Genomic DNA, 26,385 nt, shown 5'->3' with positions numbered 1-26,385 from the left:
GTCCCCACCCCTTCACACTCTCCCCCACTCACTCACATTGCCCCCACCCCCTCACACTCACCCACCCCTCACACTGCCCCACCCCCTCTCACTCACCCCACGCAGCCACACTCCCCCAACATCTCAACCTCCCCCACACTCTCGGACTCCCAATACCCCCTCACAATGCCCCCACCCTCTCACACGCCCCACACACTCTCACATGTCCTCCACACCATCACTCCCATCCCCCACCCCCTCATGCCACACCACCCCCTCACAATGTCCCCATCCCCTCACACTCCTCACACACTCTCACATTGTCCTCCACACCATCACTCCTCTCCCCCACCCCCTCACACTCCCCCATCCCCTCACACTGTCCCCCATTCCCTCACAATGCCCCCACCCCTCACACTCTCACATTCCTCCACCGCATCACACTGTCCTCCACACCACCACTCGCTTCCCCATCCCCTCACACTCCCCCACCTCCTCACCATCCTCACCTCCTCTCACCGTCCCCATTCCCTCATACTGTCTCCACCCGCTTACACTTTCCCTCACTCCCTCACATTCTCCCTCACTCCTTCACATTGCCTCCACACCATCCTCACCTCCTCTCACCGTCCCCATCCCCGCACACTGTCCCAACCAACAGTGCCTCCATCCCCTCGCAATGCCCCTACCCCCTCACACTCTCCCACACTCCCTCACACTGCCTCCACACCCTAACACCATCCCATCCCCCCACTCTCACTCCATACCCTCACTCCTTCATACTGCCTCCACACCATCTCCTTCCCCTTACACTGTCCCCACCCACCCACTTGGATCCCACCCCCTCACATTCTCTCTCACTCCCTCACACTGCCTCTATACACTCATATCATCTCCATCCTGACATTACCCCCATTCCCTCACATTCTCCCCCACTCCCACATATTCTCCCCCACTCTCTCACACCATCCGCACCCTCTCAACTCTCCCCCAACTCCGTCACACCATTCCCACACTTCCAACACCATCCCCCTCCCTTACACCTTTCCCACCCCTCCCACACCATCACAACCCCCTCACGCCACCCCCACCCCTCCCGCACTATCCCCACTCCCATGGACCTTCCGCACACCGCGCACAGAATCCCCACCCCCTCAGACCTTCCCGACCCATCCCAGACCATCCCCACACCCTCATCCCATCCCCACCTTTCCCACACCATCCCCATCCCCTCACACCAACCCCACCTCCTCACACCATCCCCACTCCTCCCACATCATCCCCACCTCCTCACACCATCCCCACCCCCTAATCCCAACCCCACCCCTCCCACACCATCCCCAATCACTCATACCATCCCCACACCATCCCCGCCCCCTTACGCCATCCCCACCCCTCCCACACCGTATCCTCCACCTCATACCATCCCCGCCCCCTCACGCCATCCTCACCCCTCCAACACCATCCCCAATCACTCATACCATCCCCCCACACCATCCCCGCCCCCTTACGCCATCCCCACCCCTCCCACACCATCTCCACCTCCTCACACTATCCCCACCCCTCCCACACCATCCCCACCTCCTCACACCATCTCCACCCCTCCCACACAATCCCCACCTCCTCACACCAACCCCACCTCATCCCACACCATCCCCACCCCCTCACACCAACCCCACCCCTCCCACACCATCCCCTCCACCTCACACCATCCCCAACCCTCCCACACCATTCTCACCCTATCACGCCATCCCCACCCCTCCCACACCATCCCCACCTCGTCACATCATCCCCACCTCATCCCACACCATCCCCTCCACCTCACACCATCCCCAACCCTCCCACACCATTCTCACCCTATCACGCCATCCCCACCCCTCCCACACCATCCCCATCTCGTCACATCATCCCCACCCCATCCCATACCATCCCCTCCACCTCACACCATTCCCACCCACTCATACCATTCCCAACCCCTCACACCATCCCCGCCCCCTTACACCATCTCCACCCCTCCCGCACCATTCCCACCTCCTCACACCAACCCAACCCCTCCCTCACCATCTCCACCCCTCCCACATCATCCCCACCCCCACACACCATCCCCACCCCTCCCACACCATCCCCTACCCCTCAGACCTTCCCCTCCCCTGCCACACCATCACCACCCCCTCACGCCATCCCCACCCCTCCCAGACAATCCTCACCTCCTCACACCAACCCCACCCCTCTCACACCATCCCCACCCCTCTCACACCATCCCCACCCTCTCACACCATTCCCACCCCTCTCACACCGTCCCCACCCTTCTCACACCATCCCCACCCTCTCACACCATTCCCACCCCCTCACACCATCCCCACCCCCTCACACCATTCCCACCCCCTCACACCATCCCCACCCCTCCCACACCTTTCCCACCTCCACACACCATCCGCACCTCCTCACACCATCTCCACCCCTCCCACACCATCCCCATCCCCACACACCATCCCACCCCTCCCACACCATCCCCACCCCTCAGACCTTCCCCACCCCTGCCCCACCATCACCACCCCCTCACACCATCCCCCCCCCAGACAACCCCACCTACTCACACCCACCCCACCCCTCCCTCACCATCCATACCCCTGTCACAGCATCCACCCCTCCCACACCATCCCCACCCCCACACACCATCCCCACCCCACCCACACCATCCCCACCCCCTCAGACCTTCCCCACCCCTGCAACACCATCACCACCCCCTCATGCCATCCCCCCCCTCCCAGACAACCCCACCTACTCACACCCACCCCACCCCTCCCTCACCATCCACACCCCTGTCACACCATCCACCCCTCCCACACCATCCCCACCCCTCTCACACCATTCCCACCACTCTCACACCATCCCCACCCTCTCACACCATCCCTACCCCTCCCGCACCATTCCCACTCCTCACACCAACCCAACCCCCACACACCATATCCACCCCCTCACACCATCCCCACCCCTCTCACACCATTCCCAACCCCTCACGCCATTCCCACCCCTCCCACACCTTTCCCACCTCCACATACCGTCCCCACCCCTCCCAGACAATCCCCACCTCCTCACACCAACCCCACCCTTCCCTCACCATCCCCACCCCTCTCACACCATCCCCACCTCCTCACACCATCTCCACCCCTCCCACACCATCCCCACCCACTCAGACCTTCCCCACCCCTGCCACACCATCACCACCCCCACATGCCATCCCCACCCCTCCCAGACAATCCCCACCTCCTCACACCAACCCCACCCCTCCCTCACCATCTCCACCCCCTCACACCATACTCACCTCCTCACACCATTCCCAACCCTCTTACACCATCCCCACCCTCTCACACAATCCCCACCCCTCCCTCCCCATCCCCACCTCCTCACACCATCCCCACTGGTCCCTCACCATATCCAACTCCTCACACCTTCCCCACACACTCACACCATCACCACCCCTCCCACACCATCCCCACCTCCTCACACCATCTCCACCCCTCCCACACCTTCACCACCCTCTCACATCATCTCGACCCCTCCCACACCTTCCCCACCTCCGCACACCATCTCCACCCCTCTCACACCATCCCGACCCCTCCTCACACCATCCCCACCCTCTCACACCATTCCCACCCCCTCACACCACCCCACCCCTCCCACACCTTTCCCACCTCCACACACCATCCCCAACTCCTCATACCATCCCCACCCCTCCCACAACATCCCCACCTCCTCACACCATCTCCAACCCTCCCACACCATCCCCATCCCCACACACCATCCCCACCCCTCCCATACCATCCCCACCCCCTCAGACCTTCCCCACCCCTGCCCCACCATCACCACCCCCTCACGCTATCCCCACCCCTCCCAGACAACCCCACCTACTCGCACCCACCCCACCCCTCCCTCACCATCCACACCCTGTCACACCTTCCTCACCTCCTCACAACATCCCCACCCCTCTCATATCATCCCCACCCTCTTACACCATCCCCACCCCTCTCACACCATCCCCTTCCCTCCCACACCATCCCCACCCCCTCACACCATCCCCACCCCTCCCACACCTTTCCCACCTCCACACACCATCCCCACCTCCTCACACCATCTCCACCCCTCCCACACCATCCCCATCCCCACACACCATCCCCATCCCTCAGACCTTCCCTACCCCTGCCCCACCATCACCACCCCCTCATGCCATCCCCCCCGTCCCAGACAACCCCACCTACTCACAACCACCACGCCCCTCCCTCACCATCCACACCCCTGTCACACCATCCACCCCTCCCACACCATCCCCACCCCCACACACCATCCCCACCACACCCACACCATCCCCACCCCCACACACCATCCCCACCACACCCACACCATCCCCACCCCCTCAGACCTTCCCCACCCCTGCAAAACCATCACCACCCCCTCACGCCATCCCCACCCCTCCCAGACAATCCCCACCTCCTCACACCAACCCCACCCCTCCCTCACCATCCCCACCCCTCTCACACCATCATCACCTCCTTACACCCCACCCCTCCCTCACCTCTCACACCATCCTCATCTCCATCCCTCCCGCACCATCCCCACTCCTCACACCAAACCAACCCCCACACACCATATCCACCCCCTCACACCATCCCCACCCCTCCCACACCATTCCCAACCCCTCACGCCATTCCCACCCCTCCCACACCTTTCCCACCTCCACACACCGTCCCCACCCCTCCCAGACAATCCCCACCTCCTCACACCAACCCCACCCCTCCCTCACAATCCCCACCCCTCTCACACCATCCCCACCTCCTCACACCATCTCCACCCCTCCCACACCATCCCCACCCCCACACACCATCCCCACCCCTCCCACACCATCCCCACCCCCTCTGACCTTCCCCACCCCTGCCACACCATCACCACCCCTCACGCCATCCCCACCCCTCCCAGGCAATCCCCACCTCCTCACACCAACCCCACCCCTCCCTCACCATCCCCACCTCCTCACACCAACCCAATCCCTCCCTCACCATATCCACCCCCTCACACCATCCCCACCCCTCCCACACCTTTCCCACCTCCACACACCATCCCCACCCCTCCCACACGATCCCCACCTCCTCACACCATCTCCACCCCTCCCACACCTTTCCCACCTCCACACACCGTCCCCACCCTTCCCAGACAATCCCCACCTCCTCACACCAACCCCACCCCTCCCTCACCATCCCCACCCCTCTCACACCATCCCCACCTCCTCACACCATCTCCACCCCTCCCACACCATCCCCACCCCCACACACCATCCCCACCCCTCCCACACCATCCCCACCCCCTCTGACCTTCCCCACCCCTGCCACACCATCACCACCCCTCACGCCATCCCCACCCCTCCCAGGCAATCCCCACCTCCTCACACCAACCCCACCCCTCCCTCACCATCCCCACCTCCTCACACCAACCCAATCCCTCCCTCACCATATCCACCCCCTCACACCATCCCCACCCCTCCCACACCTTTCCCACCTCCACACACCATCCCCACCCCTCCCACACGATCCCCACCTCCTCACACCATCTCCACCCCTCCCACACCATCCCCACCCCCACACACCATCCCCACCACTCCCACACCATCCCCTATCCCTCAGACCTTCCCCTCCCATGCCACACCATCACCACCCCCTCACGCCATCCCCACCCCTCCCAGACAATCCCCACCTCCTCACACCATCCCCACCCCTCCCTCACCATCCCCATCCCCACACACCATCCCCACTCCTCTCACACCATCCTCACCTCCTCACATCAACCCCACCCCTCCCTCACCATCCCCACTCCTCTCACACCATCCTCACCTCCTCACACCATCCCCACCCCTCTCACACCATCCCCACCCTCTCATACCATCCCCACCCCTCTCACACCATTCCCACCCCCTCACACCATCCCCACCTCCTCACACACCTTTCCCACCTCCACACACCATCCCCACCTCCACACACCATCCCCACCTCCTCACACCATCCCCACCCCTCCCACACCATCCCCACCTCCTCACACCATCTCCACCCCTCCCACACCATCCCCATCCCCACACTCCATCTCCACCCCTCCCGTACCATCCCCACTCCTCACACCAACCCAACCCCCACACACCATATCCACCCCCTCACACGAGCCCCACCCCTCCCACACCATTCCCAACCCCTCAAGCCATTCCCGCCCCTCCCACACCTTTCCCACCTCCACACACCGTCCCCATCCCTCCCAGAAAATCCCCACCTCCTCACACCAACCCCACCCCTCACTCACCATCCCCACCCCTCTCACACCATCCCCACCCCTCTCACACCATTCCCACCCCCTCACACCATCCCCACACCTCCACACCTTTCCCACCTCCACACATCATCCCCACCCCTCCCACACCATCCCCACCTCCTCACACCATCTCCACCCTTCCCACACCATCCCCATCCCCACACACCATCCCCACCCTCCCATACCATCCCCACCCCCTCAGACCTTCCCCACCCCTGCCCCACCATCCTCACCTCTTCACACCATCCCCACCCCTCTCACACCATCCCCACCCTCCTCACACCATCCCCACCCCTCTCACACCATCCCCACCCTCTCATACCATCCCCACCCCTCCCTCACCATCCACACCGCTGTCACACCATCCACCCCTCCCACACAATCCCCACCCCCACACACCATCCCCACCCCACCCACACCATCCCCACCCCCTCAGACCTTCCCCACCCCTGCAACACCATCACCACCGCCTCACGCCATCCCCACCCCTCCCGGACAATCCCCACCTCACACCAACCCCACCCCTCCCTCACCATCCCCACCCCTCTCACACCATCCCCACCCTCTCACACCATCCCCACCCCTCCCACACCATTCCCAACCCCTCACGCCATTCCCACCCCTCCCACACCTTTCCCACCTCCACACACTGTCCCCACCCCTCCCAGACAATCCCCACCTCCTCACACCAACCCCACCCCTCCCTCACCATCCCCACCCCTCTCACACCATCGCCACCGCCTCACACCATCTCCACCCCTCCCAAACCATCCCCACCCCCTCAGACCTTCCCCACCCCTGCCACACCATCACCACCCCCTCACGCCATCCCCACCCCTCCCAGACAATCCCCACCTCCTCACACCAACCCCACCCCTCCCTCACCATCCCCACCCCCTCACACCATACTCACCTCCTCACACCATCCCCACCCCTCTCACACCATCCCCACCCTCTCACACCATCCCCACCCCTCTCACACCATCCCCACCCCTCTCACACCATCCCCATCCCTCCCACACCATCACCACCCCCTCACGCCATCCCCACCCCTCCCTCACCATCCCCACCTCCTCCCACCATCCCCACCGGTCCCTCACCAAATCCAACTCCTCACACCTTCCCCACACACTCACACCATCACCACCCCTCCCACACCATTCCCACCTCCTCACACCATCTCCACCCCTCTCACACCTTCACCACCCTCTCACATCATCTCGACCCCTCCCACACCTTCCCCACCTCCGCACACCATCTCCACCCCTCTCACACCATTCCCACCCTCTCACACCATCCCCACCCCTCCTCACACCATCCCCACCCTCTCACACCATCTCCCCACCCTCTCACACCATCCCCACCCTCTCACACCATTCCCACCCCCTCACACCATCCCCACCCCTCCTCACACCATCCCCACCCTCTCACACCATTCCCACCCCCTCACACCATCCCCACCCCTCCCACACCTTTCCCACCTCCACGCACCATCCCCACCTCCTCACACCATCCCCACCCCTCCCACACCATCCCCACCTCCACACACCATCTCCACCCCTCCCACACCATCCCAATCCCCACACACCATCCCCACCCCTGCCATACCATCCCCACCCCCTCAGACCTTCCCCACCCCTGCCCCACCATCACCACCCCCTCACGCCATCCCCACCCCTCCCAGACAATTCCCACCTCCTCACACCAACCCCACCCCTCCCTCACCATCCCCACCCCTCTCACACCATCCTCACCTCCTTACACCATCCCCACCCCTCTCACACCATCCCCACCCTCTCACATCATCCCCACCCCTCTCACACCATCCCCACCCTCTCACATCATCCCCACCCCTCTCACACCATCTCCATCCCTCCCGCACCGTCCCCAACCCTCCCAGACAATCCCCACCTCCTCACACCAACCCCACCCCTCCCTCACCATCCCCACCCCTCCCACACCATCCCCACCTCCTCACACCATCTCCACCCCTCCCATACCATCCCCATCCCCTCAGACCTCCCCACCCCTGCCCCACCATCACCACCCCCTCACGCCATCCCCCCCCTCCCAGACAACCCCACCTACTCACACCAACCCCATCCCTCCCTCACCATCCACACCGCTGTCACACCATCCACCCCTCCCACACCATCCCCACCCCCACACACCATCCCCACCCCACCCACACCATCCCCACCCCCTCAGACCTTCCCCACCCCTGCAACACATCACCACCCCCTCACGCCATCCCCCCCCTCCCAGACAACCCTACCTACTCACACCAACCCCATCCCTCCCTCACCATCCACACCGCTGTCACACCATCCACCCCTCCCACACCATCCCCACCACCACACACCATCCCCACCCCACCCACACCATCCCCACCCCCTCAGACCTTCCCCACCCCTGCAACACCATCACCACCCCCTCACGCCATCCCCACCCCTCCCAGACAATCCCCACCTCCTCACACCAACCCCATCCCTCCCTCACCATCCCCACCCCTCTCACACCATCCTCACCTCCTTACACCATCCCCACCCTCTCACACCATCCCCACCCCTCTCACACCATCTCCATCCCTCCCGCACCATCCCCACCCCTCCCACACCATTTCCAACCCCTCACGCCATTCCCACCCCTCCCACACCTTTCCCACCTCCACACACTGTCCCCACCCCTCCCAGACAATCCCCACCTCCTCACACCAACCCTACCCCTCCCTCACCATCCCCACCCTCTCACACCATCCCCACCCCTCTCACACCATCTCCACCTCTCCCGCACCATCCCCACTCCTCACACCAACCCAACCCCCAGACACCATATCCACCCCTCTCACACCATCTCCACCCCTCCCACACCATCCCCACCCCCTCAGACCTTCCCCACCCCTGCCACACCATCACCACCCCCTCACGCCATCCCCACCCCTCCCAGACAATCCCCACCTCCTCACACCAACCCCACCCCTCCCTCACCATCCCCACCCCCTCACACCATACTCACCTCCTTACACCATCCCCACCCCCTCACACCGTACTCACCTCCTCACACCATCCCCACCCCTCTCACACCATCCCCACCCTCTCACACCATCCCCACCCCTCTCACACCATCCCCACCCCTCTCACACCATTCCCATCCCTCCCACACCATCCCCACCCCCTCACGCCATCCCCACCCCTCCCTCACCATCCCCACCTCCTCCCACCATCCCCACCGGTCCCTCACCAAATCCAACTCCTCACACCTTCCCCACACACTCACACCATCATCACCCCTCCCACACCATCCCCACCTCCTCACACCATCTCCACCCCTCCCACACCTTCACCACCTCCGCACACCATCTCCACCCCTCTCACACCATTCCCACCCCCTCACACCATCCCCACCTCCTCACACACCTTTCCCACCTCCACACACCATCCCCACCTCCTCACACCATCCCCACCCCTCCCACACCATCCCCACCTCCTCACACCATCCCCACCTCTCCCACACCATCCCCATCCCCACACACCATCCCCACCCCTCCCATACCATCCCCACCCCCTCAGACCTTCCCCACCCCTGCCCCACCATCCCCACCCCCTCACGCCATCCCCACCCCTCCCAGACAATCCCCACGTCCTCACACCAACCCCACCCCTCCCTCACCATCCCCACCCCCTCACACCATACTCACCTCCTTACACCATCCCCACCCCCTCACACCATACTCACCTCCTCACACCATCCCCACCCCTCTCACACCATCCCCACCCTCTCACACCATCCCCACCCCTCTCACACCATCCCCACCCCTCTCACACCATCCCCATCCCTCCCATACCATCCCCACATCCTCACGCCATCCCCACCCCTCCCTCACCATCCCCACCTCCTCCCACCATCCCCACCGGTCCCTCACCAAATCCAACTCCTCACACCTTCCCCACACACTCACACCATCACCACCCCTCCCACACCATCCCCATCCCCACACACCATCCCCACCCCTCCCATACCATCCCCACCCCCTCAGACCTTCCCCACCCCTGCCCCACCATCCCCACCCCCTCACGCCATCCCCACCCCTCCCAGACAACCCCACCTACTCACACCCACCCCACCGCTCCCTCACCATCCACACCCCTGTCACACCTTCCTCACCTCCTCACACCATCCCCACCCCTCTCACATAATCCCCACCCTCTCACACCATCCCCACCCCTCTCACACCATCCCCATCCCTCCCACACCATCGCCACCCCTCTCACATCATCCCCACCCTCTCATATCATCCCCACCCTCTCATACCATCCCCACCCCTCCCACACCTTTCCCACCTCCACACACCATCCCCACCCCCTCACACCATCTCCACCCCTCCCACACCTTCCTCACCCCATCCCCACCCCTCCCACACCATCCCCACCTCCTCACGCCATCGCCACCCCTCCCACACCATCCCCACCTCCTCATGCCATCCCCACCCCTCTCACACCAACCCCAGCTCCTCATACCATCCCTACCTCTCCCACACCATCCTCTCCTCCTCACCCCATCCCCACTGTCCCACACTCTCCCCCATCCCCTCACACCATCCCCAACTCCTCCCACACCATCCCCACTCCCTCACACCATCCCCTACCCATCACACTATCCACGCTCCCCCACTCTCTTCCCCAGTCCCCCACTCTCCCGACTCCCTCATACTATACCCACTCCCTCACATTGCCCCTCACCCCACTCCCTCACATTCCCCATCCCCACCCTTTCACACTATCCCCCACTCCTTCATACCAGCCTCTCCCCCTCACAGCACCCCTTCCCCTCACTCTCTCCCCCTCCCACTCACACCATCCTCTCCCCCTCACACTCTCCCCCTCCCCCTCACACTATTCTCTTCCCCCACACTCTCCCCCCCACACCATCCTCTCCCCTACATTCTACCCATCCCCCTCACACCATGCTCACTGCCCTCACACTCTCCATGACTCCCGCACACTCTCCCCCACCCCTTCACACCATCCCCACCCCTCACACTGTCTCCCCTTCACACTGCTCCCACTCCGTCACACTGTGCTCTGTCCCACAGATACTGTGCATTTTCACTCTTTATGCCCACCATCACACTGCCATTCAATAACAAATCTGGAATGTCAACTCTGTTTGTGACCTGGTTTAATTGGAAAGTTATTATAGAGTCATGGAGTCATAGAGATTACAGCACAGAAACTTGTCCAACTTCTCCATGCCGACCAGATATCCCAACATAATCTAGTCCTATTTGTCAGCACTTGGCCCATGTCCCTCTAAACCCATCATCTACCCATATATTCATATAACCATCCAGATGCCTTTTAAATGTTGTAATTGTACCAGCCTCCATCACTTCCTCTGGCAGCTCATTCCCACAGATACTGTACCACCCTCTCTGTGAAAAAGTTGCCTCTTAGGTCCCTTTAAAATCTTTCCCCTCTCACCCTAAACCTATGCCCTCTGGCTCTGGACTCCCTCACCCTCGGGAAATGACCTTGTCTATTTACTATATCCATGCCCCTCATGATTTTGCAAACTCTATAAGGTCACCCCTCAGCCTCCGATGCTCCAGGGAAAACAGCCCCAGCCTGTTCAGACTCTCCCTATAGCTCAAATCCTCCAACCCTGGCAACATCCTTGTAAATCTTTTCTAAACCCTTTCAAGTTTCACAACATCCTTCCTACAACATAGGAAGGAGACCAGAATTGCACACAATATTCCAACAGTGTCCTGTACAGCTGCAACATGACCTCCCAACTCCTGTACTCAATACTCCAACCAATAAAGGAAAGCATACCAAACGCCTTCTTCCCTATCTTATCTAGCTGTGACTCCACTTTCAAGGAGCTATGAACCTGCACTCCAAGGTTTCTTTGTTCAGCAATACTCCCCAGGACCTTACCATTAACTGTATAAGTCCTGCCCTAGTTTGCTTTCTCAAAATGCATCACCTTACATTTATCTAAATTAAACTCCATCTGCCACTCCTCAGCCCATTGGCCCATCTGATCAAGATCCCGTTGAACTCTGAGGTAACCTTCTTTGCTGTCCACTACATCTCCAATTTTGGTGTCATCTGCAAACTTACTAATGAAACCTCCTTTTTTACATCCGAATCATTTAGATAAATGAGGAAAAGTAGTGGACACAGCACCGATCCTTATGGCATACCACTGGTCACAGGCCTCAGGGTCTGAAAAGCATCCCTCCACTGCCACCCTGTTTTCTACCAATAGAACATAGAACATTACAGCGCAGTACAGACCCTTCAGCCCTCGAAGTTGTTCCACCCTGTGAAACCAATCTGAAGCCCATCTAATCTATGCTATTCCATTCTCGCCCATATACCTATCCAATGACCATTGAAATGCCCTTAAAGTTGGCGAGTCTGCTACTGTTGCAGGCAGTGCATTCCACACCCCTACTACTCTCTGAGTAAAGAAACTACCTCTGACATCTGTCCTATATCTATCAGCCCTCCATTTGATGCTATGGCCCCTCGTGCTATCCGTCACCATCCTAGGAAAAAGGCTCCCCCTGTCCACCCTATCTAACCCTCTGATTATCTTGTATGTCTCTATTAAGTCACTTCTCAACCTTCTTTTCTCTAATGAAAACAGCCTCAAGTCCCTCAGCCTTTCCTTGTAAGACCTTCCCTCCATACCAGGGAACATTCTGGTAAATCTCCTCTGAACCCTTTCCAAACCTTCCACATCTTTCCTGTAATGCAGTGACCAGAACTGTATGCAATACTCCAAGTGTGGCCTCACCAGAGTTTTGTACAGCTGCAGCATGACCTTGTGGTTCCGAAACTCAATCCCTCTACTAATAAAAGCTAACACACTGTATGCTTTCTTAAAAACCCTTTGAGGGATCTATGCACATGGACACCATGATCTCTCTGCTAGTCTACAACACCAAGAATCTTAACATTCACCCAGTACTCTGCATTCCTGTTACTCCTTCCAAAATCAAACCTTATTTTGACAATATTGCAATCAGCTAATTTGTTCACTTTTGAACTGATTTCCAATTGCTCTGATTGGGTTTGAGTAAGCAGATAGCAGGGTCTTACCTTTATAAGCATGCAGCATACCTTTACTCAGGCTGATGTTGCAGTAGCCAGTGTTCAGTAGCCAGCCATTATAAGGTATTGGGAGAGTAATCTACTTTCTTGACTACAAATCCCATCACCATAGTCATTTGACACATCTGTGAGTTTGTGAATATGCTTAACGAAAGCTTTTAATGTTGAAAAAACTCAACTAGATCTTTCATTGTCTCCTGCCCAGTCTGATCTCAGACAATTCCACTCGGAGTTCCCCAGTTTTAAAGGACAACTAGGGACAGGCGATTAAAACATACTGTACTTACCCTGTCCTGAAGCAAAGACTTGGCAATGCTGAGGGACCTTCACTTGCTGCTGATTGACTGACATTGGCTGTTCCCGACCACTTCCAGCACTCTGTGTGATCAAAGCCACGCACACAATGAGGAGTTTAAATAAATTGTCTGTTTCCAGTACGCAGATGTGCCCCAGTTATCAGTGAGAACATGACATTCTTACTTCAAGGTCAACTCACAGCCTCCACTTAACCAAACAAATGGTAACAGTGGCACTCGATTCAATAATGCACAGAAACGTAGATACATTTTAAACAGAATTGCACAATGAACAGGAACCCCTTCTTTTCACTGTGGTGTTAAAACCTATCCCCACCTGAAAGGAGTGAATTCCCTGATCCTGCAGCTAACTGAGTCAGATAATGAGTAAGGGTGACAGCCTTACATCCTGTTCCTCACCTGACCCTTAACCTCTTTTACTGTGAGATCTCTTACAACCAGATCGAACCCACTGGAAACCTCCTAGTGCCTAAAAGGGAATGCAATTGTACAACTATTCCAGATAGATCACAGCAAGGCTCAGTAGAACAGGCTCACAACACACCCACACCCACCTCTAATCACTTCCCCATGAGATATAAACCAACATTTAACATCAGATATGAGCCTTGCTTTGTAGCTGGGCTCTTGGAAATTGATGGTGACAGAGTGGTACTTCAAGGGATGGAACTTGGAGGTTTTTCATTAAATATCCTCCTCTGTAATCTCACTGCTCAGTTACCAGCTAAGTTGTAGACTACGTAAAATATTTTCTACTCATTGTTTTGTGAGGCCAAGACACAAGGTGTAAGAGAATGGGTAGACAATAGGGCTGTGATGCCTGCTCGGCTGTTCAGTATGATCATGGCTGTTCTTGCACTTTAACTCATTTATCCTGCCAGGTTTGGGCTGACATGGGAGACTGGTGAGCAAGGTTAGATCTCATGGAATACAGGAAGAACTAGCCATTTGGATACTGAACTAGCTCAGAGGGAGGAGACAGAGGGTGGTGGTGGTGGGTTGCCTTTCAGACTGGAGGCCTGAGACCAGTGGTGTGCCACAAGGATCGGTCCACTGTTTTTTGTCATTTATATAAATGGTTTGGATGTGAGCATAGGAGCGTTATGGACTAGGCCAGACTACCCAAAACATTCTGTTGTATGCAAGGTTTGTGAAGGTTCGTAGCTCAGGTTGAGGTTTAGGGTGTAGGTTTGCTCGCTGAGCTGTAGGTTTGATATCCAGACGTTTCATTACCTGGCTAGGTAACATCATCAGTGGCGACCTCCAAGTGAAGCGAAGCTGTTGTCTCCTGCTTTCTATTTATATCTTTCTCCTGGATGGGGTTCCTGGGGTTTGTGGTGATGTCATTTCCTGTTTGTTTTCTGAGGGGTTGATAGATAGCATCTAGATCTATGTGTTTGTTTATGACGTTATGGTTGGAGTGCCAGGCCTCTAGGAATTCTCTGGCATGTCTGGCACATCCTTCAGGTAATGTGGCGACCAGAACTGTACACAGTATTCTAAATGAGGCCGAACCAAAGTCTTGTACAATTTACTATACTCTTGTACTCAATACTCCGTCCAATGAAGGCAAGCATACCATATGGGGAACCTTATCAAACGCCTTACTAAAGTCCATGTATATGACATCTACAGCGCTTCCTTTATCTATTAACTTGGTCACTTCCTCAAAGAACACTATTAAGTTGGTAAGGCACGATCTCCCCCACACAAAACCATGTTGCCTATCACTGATAAGCTCATTCTTTTCTAAACATAAATAGATTTTATCCCTCAGTACCTTCTCCAGCAACTTCCCCACCATCGACGGCAGGCTCACTGGTCTGTAGTTACCCGGAATATCCCTACTACCCTTCTTAAATTGGGGGACAACATTAGCAACTCTCCAGTCCTCCAGCAGTTCACCTGTATTTAAGGATGCCACACAGATATCTGTCAGGGCCCAGCTATTTCCTCTCTCACCTCTCTCAGCAACCTGGGATAGATCCCATCCGGTCCTGGGGATTTGTCCACCTTAATATCCTTTAGCCTACCCACACATCTTCCCTCCCTATGTCAACGTGATCCAGAGTAAACAAACGTCTATCTCTAATCTCAACATTCATCATGTCCCGCTCCTCAGTGAACACTGATGCAAAGTAATCATTGAGAATCTCACCCATTTTCTCAGGTTCAACACACAACCTTCCTTCCTTTTCCTTCAGTGGACCAACCCTTTCTCTAATTACCCTCTTGCCTCTTATATATGAATAAAAGGCCTTGGGATTCTTCTTAATTCTGCTCGTGAAAGTTATTTCATGACCCCTTTTAGCCTGCTTGATTCCTCGTTTAAGACTAGTCCTACTGTCCCAATATTCCTCCAAGGAACGTTCTGTTCATAGCTGCCTGGACCTTATGTATGCTCCCCTTTTCCTCTTGGCTAGTCGCACAATTTCTCCTGTCATCCACAGTTCACGAATCTTGCCTTTCTTATCCGCTTTCAAAGGGACTTGTCTACCCTGCACTATCTTCAACCTATCTTTGAAAGCCTTCCACATATCAAATGTGGACTTCCCTTCAAATAGTTGTCCCCAATCCACATTTCCCAGCTCCTATCAAATTTTAATATAATTGGCCTTGGCCCAGTTTAGTACCCTTCCCTATGGTCACTTTCATCTTTGTCTACGAGTATTCTAAAACTTACAGAATTGTGGTTAAAGAAATCCCCAACTGCAATTTCTACCACCTGGCCTGGCTCATTCCCCAACACCAGGTTCAAATGGCCCCTTCCCTTGACAGACTATTGACATACTGCTGTAGAAAACTTTTCTGGATGCTCCTCACAAATTTTGCCCCATCCAGACCTCTGACACTATGTGTATCCTAGTCAATGTTGGGAAAATTAAAATCTCCCATTACCATCACCTTGTTGCCTCTACATCTTTCCATAATCTGTTTACCTATTTGTTCTTCTACCTCACGCTCACTGTTGGGAGGCCTGTAGTACAGCTCCAACAATGTAACTGCACCCTTCTAATTTCTCAGCTCTATCCATAATGCCTCACTGCTCAAGCCCTCCATAGTCCTCCTTTAGCACAGCCGTGATATCATTCCTGACCAGCAACGCAACTCCTCCCCCTTTTACATCCCTCCCTGTCCTGTCTGAAGCGTCTATATCCTGGAACATTTAGTTGCCAATCACGCCCTTCCTTCAACCAAGTCTCTGTGATTGCAATAATGTCATACTCCCAGACACCAATCCAAGCCCTAAGTTCATCTGCCTTACACACTATACTCCTTGCATTAAAGCATTTGCATTTCTGACCACCAGTTCCTTTGCATTCATCTGCTCTCTGCCTAATCTTCCCCGTGGTAATGCGAACTTCATGATCCTGTTCCTTACGGCCTCTAGTTTCCACCTCACTGTCTTCTCTTCTGGTTCCCAGCCCCCTGCCACATTAGTTTAAACCCTCCCCAACAGCAGTAGCAAAAACTCCCCCAAGGACATTGGTTCCAGTCTGGTTCAGATGTAGACTGTCCCTTTTTGTAATAGTCCCACTTTCCCCAGAACCGATCCCAATGTCCCACAAATCTGAACCCCTCCCTCCTACACCATCCCTCAAGTCACGTGTTCATCCTGACTATTCTTTCCTTTCTAAGCTGGCTAGCACGTGGCACTGGTAGCAATCCCAACATCTCTCCTAGCTCCCTGAATCCTTCTTTCAGGACCTCATCTCGTTTTCTACTTATATCGTTGGTGCCTATATGCACCACAATAACTGGCTGTTCAACCCCCCCTTTCAGAATGCTCTGCAGCCGATCAGTGACACCTCTGACCCGAGCACCTGGGAGGCAACATACCATCCAAGAGACTCGTTTTCAGCCACAGAAACGCCTATGTACTCCCCTTACAATAGAATCCCCTATGACTATGGCCCTACGAGTCTTTTTCGCGCTCTTCTGAACAGCAGTGCCCGCCATGGTGCCATGATCCTGGCAACTGCTGCCCTCCCGTGGTGAGCCATCTCCCCCAACAGTATCCAAAATGGTATACCAGTTTTGGATGGAGATGACCGCAGGGGGTACCGCTGCCCAAATACATACTAAGTCCTTACCTTCCCAGCAACCTCCTAGTCCCAACGTCACCTCTGCTGTCTCCCGCTGCTACCGGACAGAAAAAAAACTTGCTTGCTTTTATTGGTCAGTGCATTGAGTTCAGGCACTGAGAGGTCATGTTGTGGCTGTACAGGACACTTTCAAATATTGGTTCAATTCTGGTCTCTCTGGTATAGGAAGGATAGTGTGAAACTTGAAAAGGTTCAGAAAGGATTTACAAGGATGTTGCCAGGTTGGAGGATCTGAGCTGTAGGGGGAGGCTGAATAGTCTGGGACTATTTTCCCTGGAGCATCAGAGGCTGAGGGGTGACCTTATAGAGCTTTATAAAATCATGAGGGGCATGGATACAATGAATGGACAAGGTCTTTGCTCTAGGGTGTAGAAATCCAGAACTACAGGGTGACAGGGTGAAAGATTTCACAGGATCCTCTAAGGGACAACTTTTTCATGCAGAGGATGGTACAATTATAGAGTGAGCTGCCAGAGGAAGTAGTGGAGGCCGGTATGATTACAACACTTAAAAGGCATTTGGATGGGTATGTGAATAGGAAGGCTTTAGAAGGATATGGCCAAGTGCTGGCAAATGGGACTAGATTAGGTTAGGATATCTGGTCGGCATGAGTTGAACCAAAGGGGTCTATTTCCATTTTGTACAGATCTATGACTCTATGACAACTTACCTTAAGACCATAATTATGAACATAAATAGCCCATCAAGTCTACTCCACGATGCAATAATATTACGGCTGATCTGATAATCCTCAATTCCATTCTTCTATCATTTCTCAAAGTAATATTTGCACCACACATGCCAGTCTATGTCCATTTCCAACAACAGAAAGTCTAACCATTGCCTGTTGACATTCATTGGCATTACTACTACTGAATCCTCTGCTCTCAACATCCTGGGGGTTACCATTGACCAAAGACTGAATTTGACTCACCACATAAATACAGTGGCTACAAGAGCAAGTAACTCATTTCCTGACTCCACAATCCCTGTCCACCATCTACAAAGCACAAGTCAGGAGAGTGATGAGTTACTGCCCATTGGCAGCTCCAACAACACTCATGAAACTTGACACCATTCAGGACAAAGCAACGCCCACTTGATTGGCACCACATCCACAAGCATCCACTACCTTCACCACCAACACTCAGTAGCAGCAGTGTGTACTATTTACAAGATGCACTGCAAAAAAATCACCAAAGATTCTCAGACAGCACCTTCCAAACCCACGACTACTTCCATCTAGAAGGACAAGGGCAGCTGATACACAGGAATACCACCCCCAGCAAGTTCGCCTCCAAACCACTCACCATCCTGACTTGGAAATATATTGTCACTCACAGTTGCTGGGTCAAAATCCGGGTATTCCCACGCTAAGGGCATTGTGGGTCAATCCACAGCACATGGACTGCAGCGGTTCAAGAAGGCAGCTCACCCCCACCTTCTCAAAGGGCAACTAGGGACGGGCAATAAATGCTGGGCCCAACCAGGGAATGCTGTACAAGGTGGGCCAATGTTATCAGCAGCACCTACTCATTGATTACAAGTCCATCTTCAATACAACAATCCTAAACAAACTCATTTCTAAGCTTCGAGACCTGGGTCCCCGCTCTGTAACTGAATCCTCAACTTTGTGACCCATAGACCACAATCAGTAAGAATAGGCAACAACACCTCTTCAACATGGCTGCCCTGCAAAGCTGTGTACTCAGCCCCTTACTATACTCCTTATACACTCACAAACGTGTGGCTAAATTCAGCTCTAATTCCATTTACAAGTTTACTGACAACAGCACAGTTGTATGTTGAGTCTTGAACAACGATAAGACAGAGAACAGGAAAGAGATTAAGTGCTTAATAGCATGATGTAAAGACAACAATCTTTCCATCAATGTCAGCTCACAGTGCTGTGCCAAACATGGCACCAATTTAAATCCCTTCTGCCTGCCCTTGGTCCATAACCCTCCATTCCAAAAGCCCCTTAAATGCCCTATTGTATCTGCCTCCATCACCACTCCTAACAGCGTGTTCCAGACTGCTACTACTCTGTGTAAAAAACATGCCCCTCACATCTCCTTTGAACTTTCCCCCTTTAACCTTAAATGCTTCCCCCTCGTGTTAGATGTTCCAATTCTGGGAACAAGATTCTCACTGTCCACACTATCTTTACATCTCATAATTTTATAGACGTCTATCAAGTCTCCCCTCAGCTTCAGCCACTCGAGAAAAAACAGGTTTTCCTAGCCTCTCCTTATAACTCATACCCGCTAACCCAGGCAGTATCCTGGTAAACTTCTTCTGCACCCTCTCCAAAGACTCCACATCCTTCTTGTAATGTGGCAACCACAACTGGACAAAGTGTAGCCTAACTAAAGATGTCTTATACAGCTGCAATATGACATCCTGACTCTTGTACTCAATACAAAGGCAAGCATACCGTAAGCCGTTTTACCACCCTATCTACTTGTGTGGCCACTTTAAGGGAGCTTTGGACTTGAACCCCTCTGATCCCTCTGTACATCAATGCTGTTCAGAGTCCTGCCACTAACTGTATACTTTTCCTTAACATTTGATCTCCCAAAGTGCAGCACCTCACACTTACCGGATTAATCTCCATCTGCCATTTCTCCACCCAGACATGCAACTGATCTATATCCCACTGTATCCTTTGCCAACCTTCTACACTATCCACAACTCCAACAACCTTTGTATTGTCTGCAAACTTACCCTGCCCCCCCACCATCTACATTCTCATCTAAGTAATTTATATATATCACAAACAGCAGAGATCCCAGTGTGGATCCCTATGGAATATCACTAGTCACGGACCTCCATCCTGAAAAACACCTTTCCACCACTGCCCTCTGCCTTCTAATTCTGAACCCAAGTGGCCAGTCACCATGGATCCCATGCATCTTAATCTTCTGGATGAGTTTACCATGAGGGATCTTGTCATTAACATCCATGTAGACAACACCCTCATTGCTCTACCCTCATTGATCCCCTTCATCACCTCCTCGAAAAATTCAATCAAGTTAGTAACTCATGACCTTCTCTGTATGGAGCCATGCTGATTGTCTCTAATTAGGCTACGTTTTTCCAAATGCACATAAATCCTATCCCTAAAATTGTATCCAATAGCTTCCCAAACACCGATGTGAGATTCACTAGTCTATAGTTTCCTGAATTATCCCTATTTCTCTTCCTGAACAGAGGAACAACACTAGCTACTCACCAGTCCTCTGGGACTCTCCAGTGGATAATGAGGATCTTGGTAAAGACCCCAGCAATCTCCTCTCATGCTCCTCTCAACAACCTGGGGTAGATACTGTCGGACCCTGGGAACTTATCCACTTTAATGCTCTTCAAGTGACCCGGCACCACTTCTTTCTTGATCCTACCTTCTTCTTAGTTGTCCTTTTGTTTTTAATGTATGTATAGAATGCCTTGGGATTCTCTTTAACCCTGCTAGCCAAGGTCTTTCCATGGCCCCTCCATACTCTCCTAATGTCCTGTTCTCTGACTGTGCAGCATTGACATGTAGAAGGTTTAAGCTGAGACGGGAAAGATTTAAAAGTGACCTGAGTCCCAACCTTTTTACACAGACGGTGGTGTGTGTTTGGAATGAGATGCCAAAGGGAGTGGTGGAAGTGAGTATGATTATAATATTTAAAAGGCATCTGGATGGGTATATGAACAGGAAGGGTTTAGAGGGATATGGGCCAAGTGCTGGCAAATGGGAGTAGATTAGGTTGGGATATCTGATTGGCATGGACAAGTTGGACCGAAGGGCTGTTTCTGTGCTGTATAACTCTATAACTGGATTGTAGGAGACATGGCATGACAGTGCAGTGAGGCTGGTATGCATCTGATGCCAATCTCTGTGGGCTGGGTGTGTGGGTGATCGCCATTCCTAGAGCATGCCATGGGATGTTGGTGACTACCATCCAAGTGAAGGCTGGATGAGGAAGTGGTGAGCTAGAGTCTAATTTTCAGGTCGAGAATGGTCACTGCCTAGGTTCTATCCAGTTGGTGGGAGAATAGGAAACTGTATATCATTGAGGAAGCAAGTAGATAATAATGGCATGCCAATGCATACATATGGGTCTCTTGCTGCTCACTACTCAAATTCTCTTGTTACAGCGCAACATCTAGTTGGAGAATTGGCCTTTATTTTTGAAGTCAAGTATCCTATTTTCCTAACCAGCCCACGAATACCCATGTCAACCAGGGGCTGGGAAGATTTCGCCCATGGTCACCATTCCTATGGCTAGTTATTAATTAACTGATTGGAAACAAAAGCCAGTAGGTTAACACCCCGTCCCTCACCTTTGAAAGTTTGAATTGTGGGCTTTGTTTGTAATTATTCAATCAGTTACACAGGTGTTTTACTGGTGGTGGTCAGTAGGCTAAATAAACAAAGTCACAGTGATTTTAGTGGTGAGAAGGTCACTCAGTTTGTGTGTGATAACACTTCAGGGTAAGAAACACTGGGGGGGATAAAACACAAGGTGATGTTTGAACCAACATCTTCAAACCATTACAGTCAGCTTTTTGGATTCTGAGGAAGGGTCACTCGACCCGAAAGGTTAACTCTGATTTCTATCCACAGATGCTGCCAGACCTGCTGAGATTTTCCAGCAATTTCTGATTTTGTTTCTGATTTACAGCATCTGCAGTCTTTCAGTTTTTCTCGAGAAAGTTGGGCTGCTCCCTGGCAATGTGACCACCGCAGCATCACTTCTCATCTGAACAGAAAAACAAAATCACAGGGTGCGTAATTTTTAAATATCATTTCTTCTTACTGTTTGGATATCAAATTAGTGCCATTTGGGATAAAAACAGAAACAGTTGGAGAAACTCAGCAGGTCTGGCAGCATCTGCAGAGAGAAAGCAGCACTGACAATGTCATCACTGTAGTGGAGAAAGAGTTGTGGTCGGGACCTGAGTAAGATTGGAACAAGGAATGCTGCACACAATCCACAAAGAGACAGACCAATTGCCCCAGCTTTGATCAGATAAAAGTGAGAGGAAGGAAAATAAATTGGCATGCACCAGTTTGGACCAATGGCCTGTCTCCGTGCTACAGGAGTCTACGACTCTAAGTTGTTCAGAATAAGGAAGAGAATAGTGAGGAGGGTACAGGACAGTGAGGAGGGTAAGGGACATTGAAGAGGTTACAGGACATTGAGGAGGATACAGGACAGTGAGGAGGGAATGGAACAGTGAGGAGGGTAAGGGACAGTGAGGAAGGTACAGGACATGGAGGAGTTATAGGGGACAGTGAGGAGGGAACAGGACAGTGAGGAGGGAATGGGACAGTGAGGAGGGAACAGGACATGAGGAGGGTAAGGGACAGTGAGGAAGGTACAGGACATGGAGGAGTTATAGGGGACAGTGAGGAGGGAACAGGACAGTGAGGAGGGAACGGGACAGTGAGGAGGGTAAGGGACAGTGAGGAAGGTACAGGACATGGAGGAGTTATAGGGGACAGTGAGGAGGGAACAGGACAGTGAGGAGGGAATGGGACAGTGAGGAGGGAACAGGACATGAGGAGGGTAAGGGACAGTGAGGAAGGTACAGGACATGGAGGAGTTATAGGGGACAGTGAGGAGGGAACAGGACAGTGAGGAGGGAACGGGACAGTGAGGAGGGTAAGGGACAGTGAGGAAGGTACAGGACATGGAGGAGTTATAGGGGACAGTGAGGAGGGAACAGGACAGTGAGGAGGGAACGGGACAGTGAGGAGGGTAAGGGACAGTGAGGAAGGTACAGGACATGGAGGAGTTATAGGGGACAGTGAGGAGGGAACAGGACAGTGAGGAGGGAACGGGACAGTGAGGAGGGTAAGGGACAGTGAGGAAGGTACAGGACATGGAGGAGTTATAGGGGAGAGTGAGGAGGGAACAGGATAGTGAGAAGGGTATGGGACAGTGAGGAGGGAACGGGACAGTGAGGAGGGTAAGGGACAGTGAGGAAGGGATAGGACATTGAGGAGTTATAGGGGACAGTAAGGAGGGAACGGGACAGTGAGGAGGGTAAGGGGCAGTGAGGAGAGAACAGGACAGTGAGGAGGGTAAGGGGCAGTGAGGAGGGAACAGGACAGTGAGGAGGGAATGGGACAGTGAGGAGGGTAAGGGGCAGTGAGGATGGAACGGGACAGTGAGGAGGGTAGAGACAGTGAGGAGGGTAAGGTACAGTGAGGAGGGTACGGGACAGTGAGGAAGGTACAGGACATTGAGGAGGGTACAGGACAGTGAGGAGGGTACGGGACAGTGAGGAGGGAAAGGGACAGGGAGGAGGGTACAGGACAGTGAGGAGGATAAGGGACAGTGAGGAGGGAAAGGGACAGTGAAGAAGGTACAGGACATTGAGGAGGGTACGGGACAGTGAGGAGGGTACGGGATGAGGAGGGTAAGGGGCAGTGAGGAGGGTATGGGACAGTGAGGAGGGTAAGGGGCAGTGAGGAGGGAACAGGACAGTGAGGAGGGAATGGGGCAATGAGGAGGGTATGGGACAGTGAGGAGGGTAAGGGGCAGTGAGGAAGGAACAGGACAGTGAGGAGGGAATGGGACAGTGAGGAGGGTAAGGTACAGTGAGGAGGGTACGGGACAGTGAGGAAGGTACAGGACATTGAGGAGGGTACGGGACAGTGAGGAGGGTACGGGACAGTGAGGAGGGTAGAGACAGTGAGGTGGGTACGGAACAGTGAGAATGGAACGGGACAGTGAGGAGGGTACAGGACAGTGAGGAGGGTACAGGACTGTGAGGAGGGAATGGGACAGTGAGGAGGGTGTGTGACAGTGAGGAGGGTATGGGACAGTGAGGAGGGTAAGGGGCAGTGAGGAGGGTACGGTACAGTGAGGAGGGAATGGGACAGTGAGGAGGGTGTGTGACAGTGAGGAGGGTAAGGTGCAGTTAGGAGGGTATGGGACAGTGAGGAGGGTAAGGGGCAGTGAGGAGGGTACGGGACAGTAAGGAGGGTATGGGACAGTGAGGAGGGTAAGGGGCAGTGAGGAGGGTACGGTACAGTGAGGAGGGAATGGGACAGTGAGGAGTGTGTGTGACAGTGAGGAGGGTAAGGTGCAGTGAGGAGGGTATGGGACAGTGAGGAGGGTAAGGGGCAGTGAGGAGGGTACGGAACAGTGAGGAGGGTACGGGACAGTGAGGAGGGGACAGAACAGTGAGAAGGGAACGGTACAGTGAGGAGGGTAGAGACAGTGAGGTGGGTACGGAACAGTGAGGATGGAACGGGACAGTGAGGAGGGTAGAGACAGTGAGGTGGGTACGGAATAGTGAGGATGGAACGGGACAGTGAGGAGGGTACAGGACAGTGAGGAGGGTACAGGACAGTGAGGAGGGTACAGGACTGTGAGGAGGGAATGGGACAGTGAGGAGGGTGTGTGACAGTGAGGAAGGTATGGGACAGTGAGGAGGGTAAGGGGCAGTGAGGAGGGTATGGGACAGTAAGGAGAGTAAGGGACAGTGAGGAGGGAATGGGACAGTGAGGAGGGTAAGGTACAGTGAGGAGGGAATGGGACAGTGAGGAGGGTACTGGACAGTGAGGAGGGTAAGGGACAGTGAGGAGGGTACGGGACAGTGAGGAGGGTAGAGACAGTGAGGTGGGTACGGAATAGTGTGGATGGAACGGGACAGTGAGGAGGGTACAGGACAGTGAGGAGGGTACGGGACTGTGAGGAGGGTACGGGACAGTGAGGAGGGAAAGGGACAGTGAGGAGGGTACGGGATGAGGAGGGTAAGGGGCAGTGAGGAGGGTATGGGACAGTGAGGAGGGTAAGGGGCAGTGAGGAGGGAACAGGACAGTGAGGAGGGAACAGGACAGTGAGGAGGGTACGGGACTGTGAGGAGGGTAAGGGGCAATGAGAAGGGTATGGGACAGTGAGGAGGGTAAGGGGCAGTGAGGAAGGAACAGGACAGTGAGGAGGGAATGGGACAGTGAGGAGGGTAAGGTACAGTGAGGAGGGTACGGGACAGTGAGGAGGGTACAGGACAGTGAGGAGGGTATGGGACAGTGAGGAGGGAATGGGAGAGTGAGGAGGGAATGGGAGAGTGAGGGGGGTAAGGGCAGTGAGGAGGGTACGGGACAGTGAGGAGGGTAAGGGGCAGTGAGGAGGGTACGGGACAGTAAGGAGGGTATGGGACAGTGAGGAGGGTAAGGGGCAGTGAGGAGGGTACGGTACAGTGAGGAGGGAATGGGACAGTGAGGAGAGTGTGTGACAGTGAGGAGGGTAGGGTGCAGTGAGGAGGGTATGGGACAGTGAGGAGGGTAAGGGGCAGTGAGGAGGGTACGGAACAGTGAGGAGGGTACGGGACAGTGAGGAGGGGACAGAACAGTGAGGAGGGAACGGTACAGTGAGGAGGGTAGAGACAGTGAGGTGGGTACGGAACAGTGAGGATGGAACGGGACAGTGAGGAGGGTAGAGACAGTGAGGTGGGTACGGAATAGTGAGGACGGAACGGGACAGTGAGGAGGGTACAGGACGGTGAGGA

At 54.5% G+C, this 26,385-nt stretch overlaps 1 protein-coding gene across 1 annotated transcript in view; it reads right to left on the bottom strand.

The window, feature by feature from the left end:
• The window catches only part of LOC122548554 (apolipoprotein L2-like), a 147,710-nt gene that overhangs the window by 31,781 nt on the left and 89,544 nt on the right, over positions 1 to 26,385 (bottom strand). The window contains exon 3 of the mRNA XM_043687403.2: positions 13,739 to 13,829. Within this exon, the coding sequence (XP_043543338.2) occupies positions 13,739 to 13,802 (64 nt within the window). The 5' untranslated portion in view covers positions 13,803 to 13,829. The remainder of the gene's footprint in view (positions 1 to 13,738; positions 13,830 to 26,385) is intronic.

The sequence above is a fragment of the Chiloscyllium plagiosum genome, unplaced genomic scaffold (genome assembly GCF_037043375.1).
Source record: "Chiloscyllium plagiosum isolate Xiang-an unplaced genomic scaffold, Cpla_swu_hap1 HiC_scaffold_1, whole genome shotgun sequence".
Lineage (NCBI taxonomy): Eukaryota > Metazoa > Chordata > Chondrichthyes > Orectolobiformes > Hemiscylliidae > Chiloscyllium > Chiloscyllium plagiosum.
The sequence above is the reverse complement of the archived record's forward strand: the minus strand, read 5'-3'. Positions and strand labels throughout refer to the sequence as shown.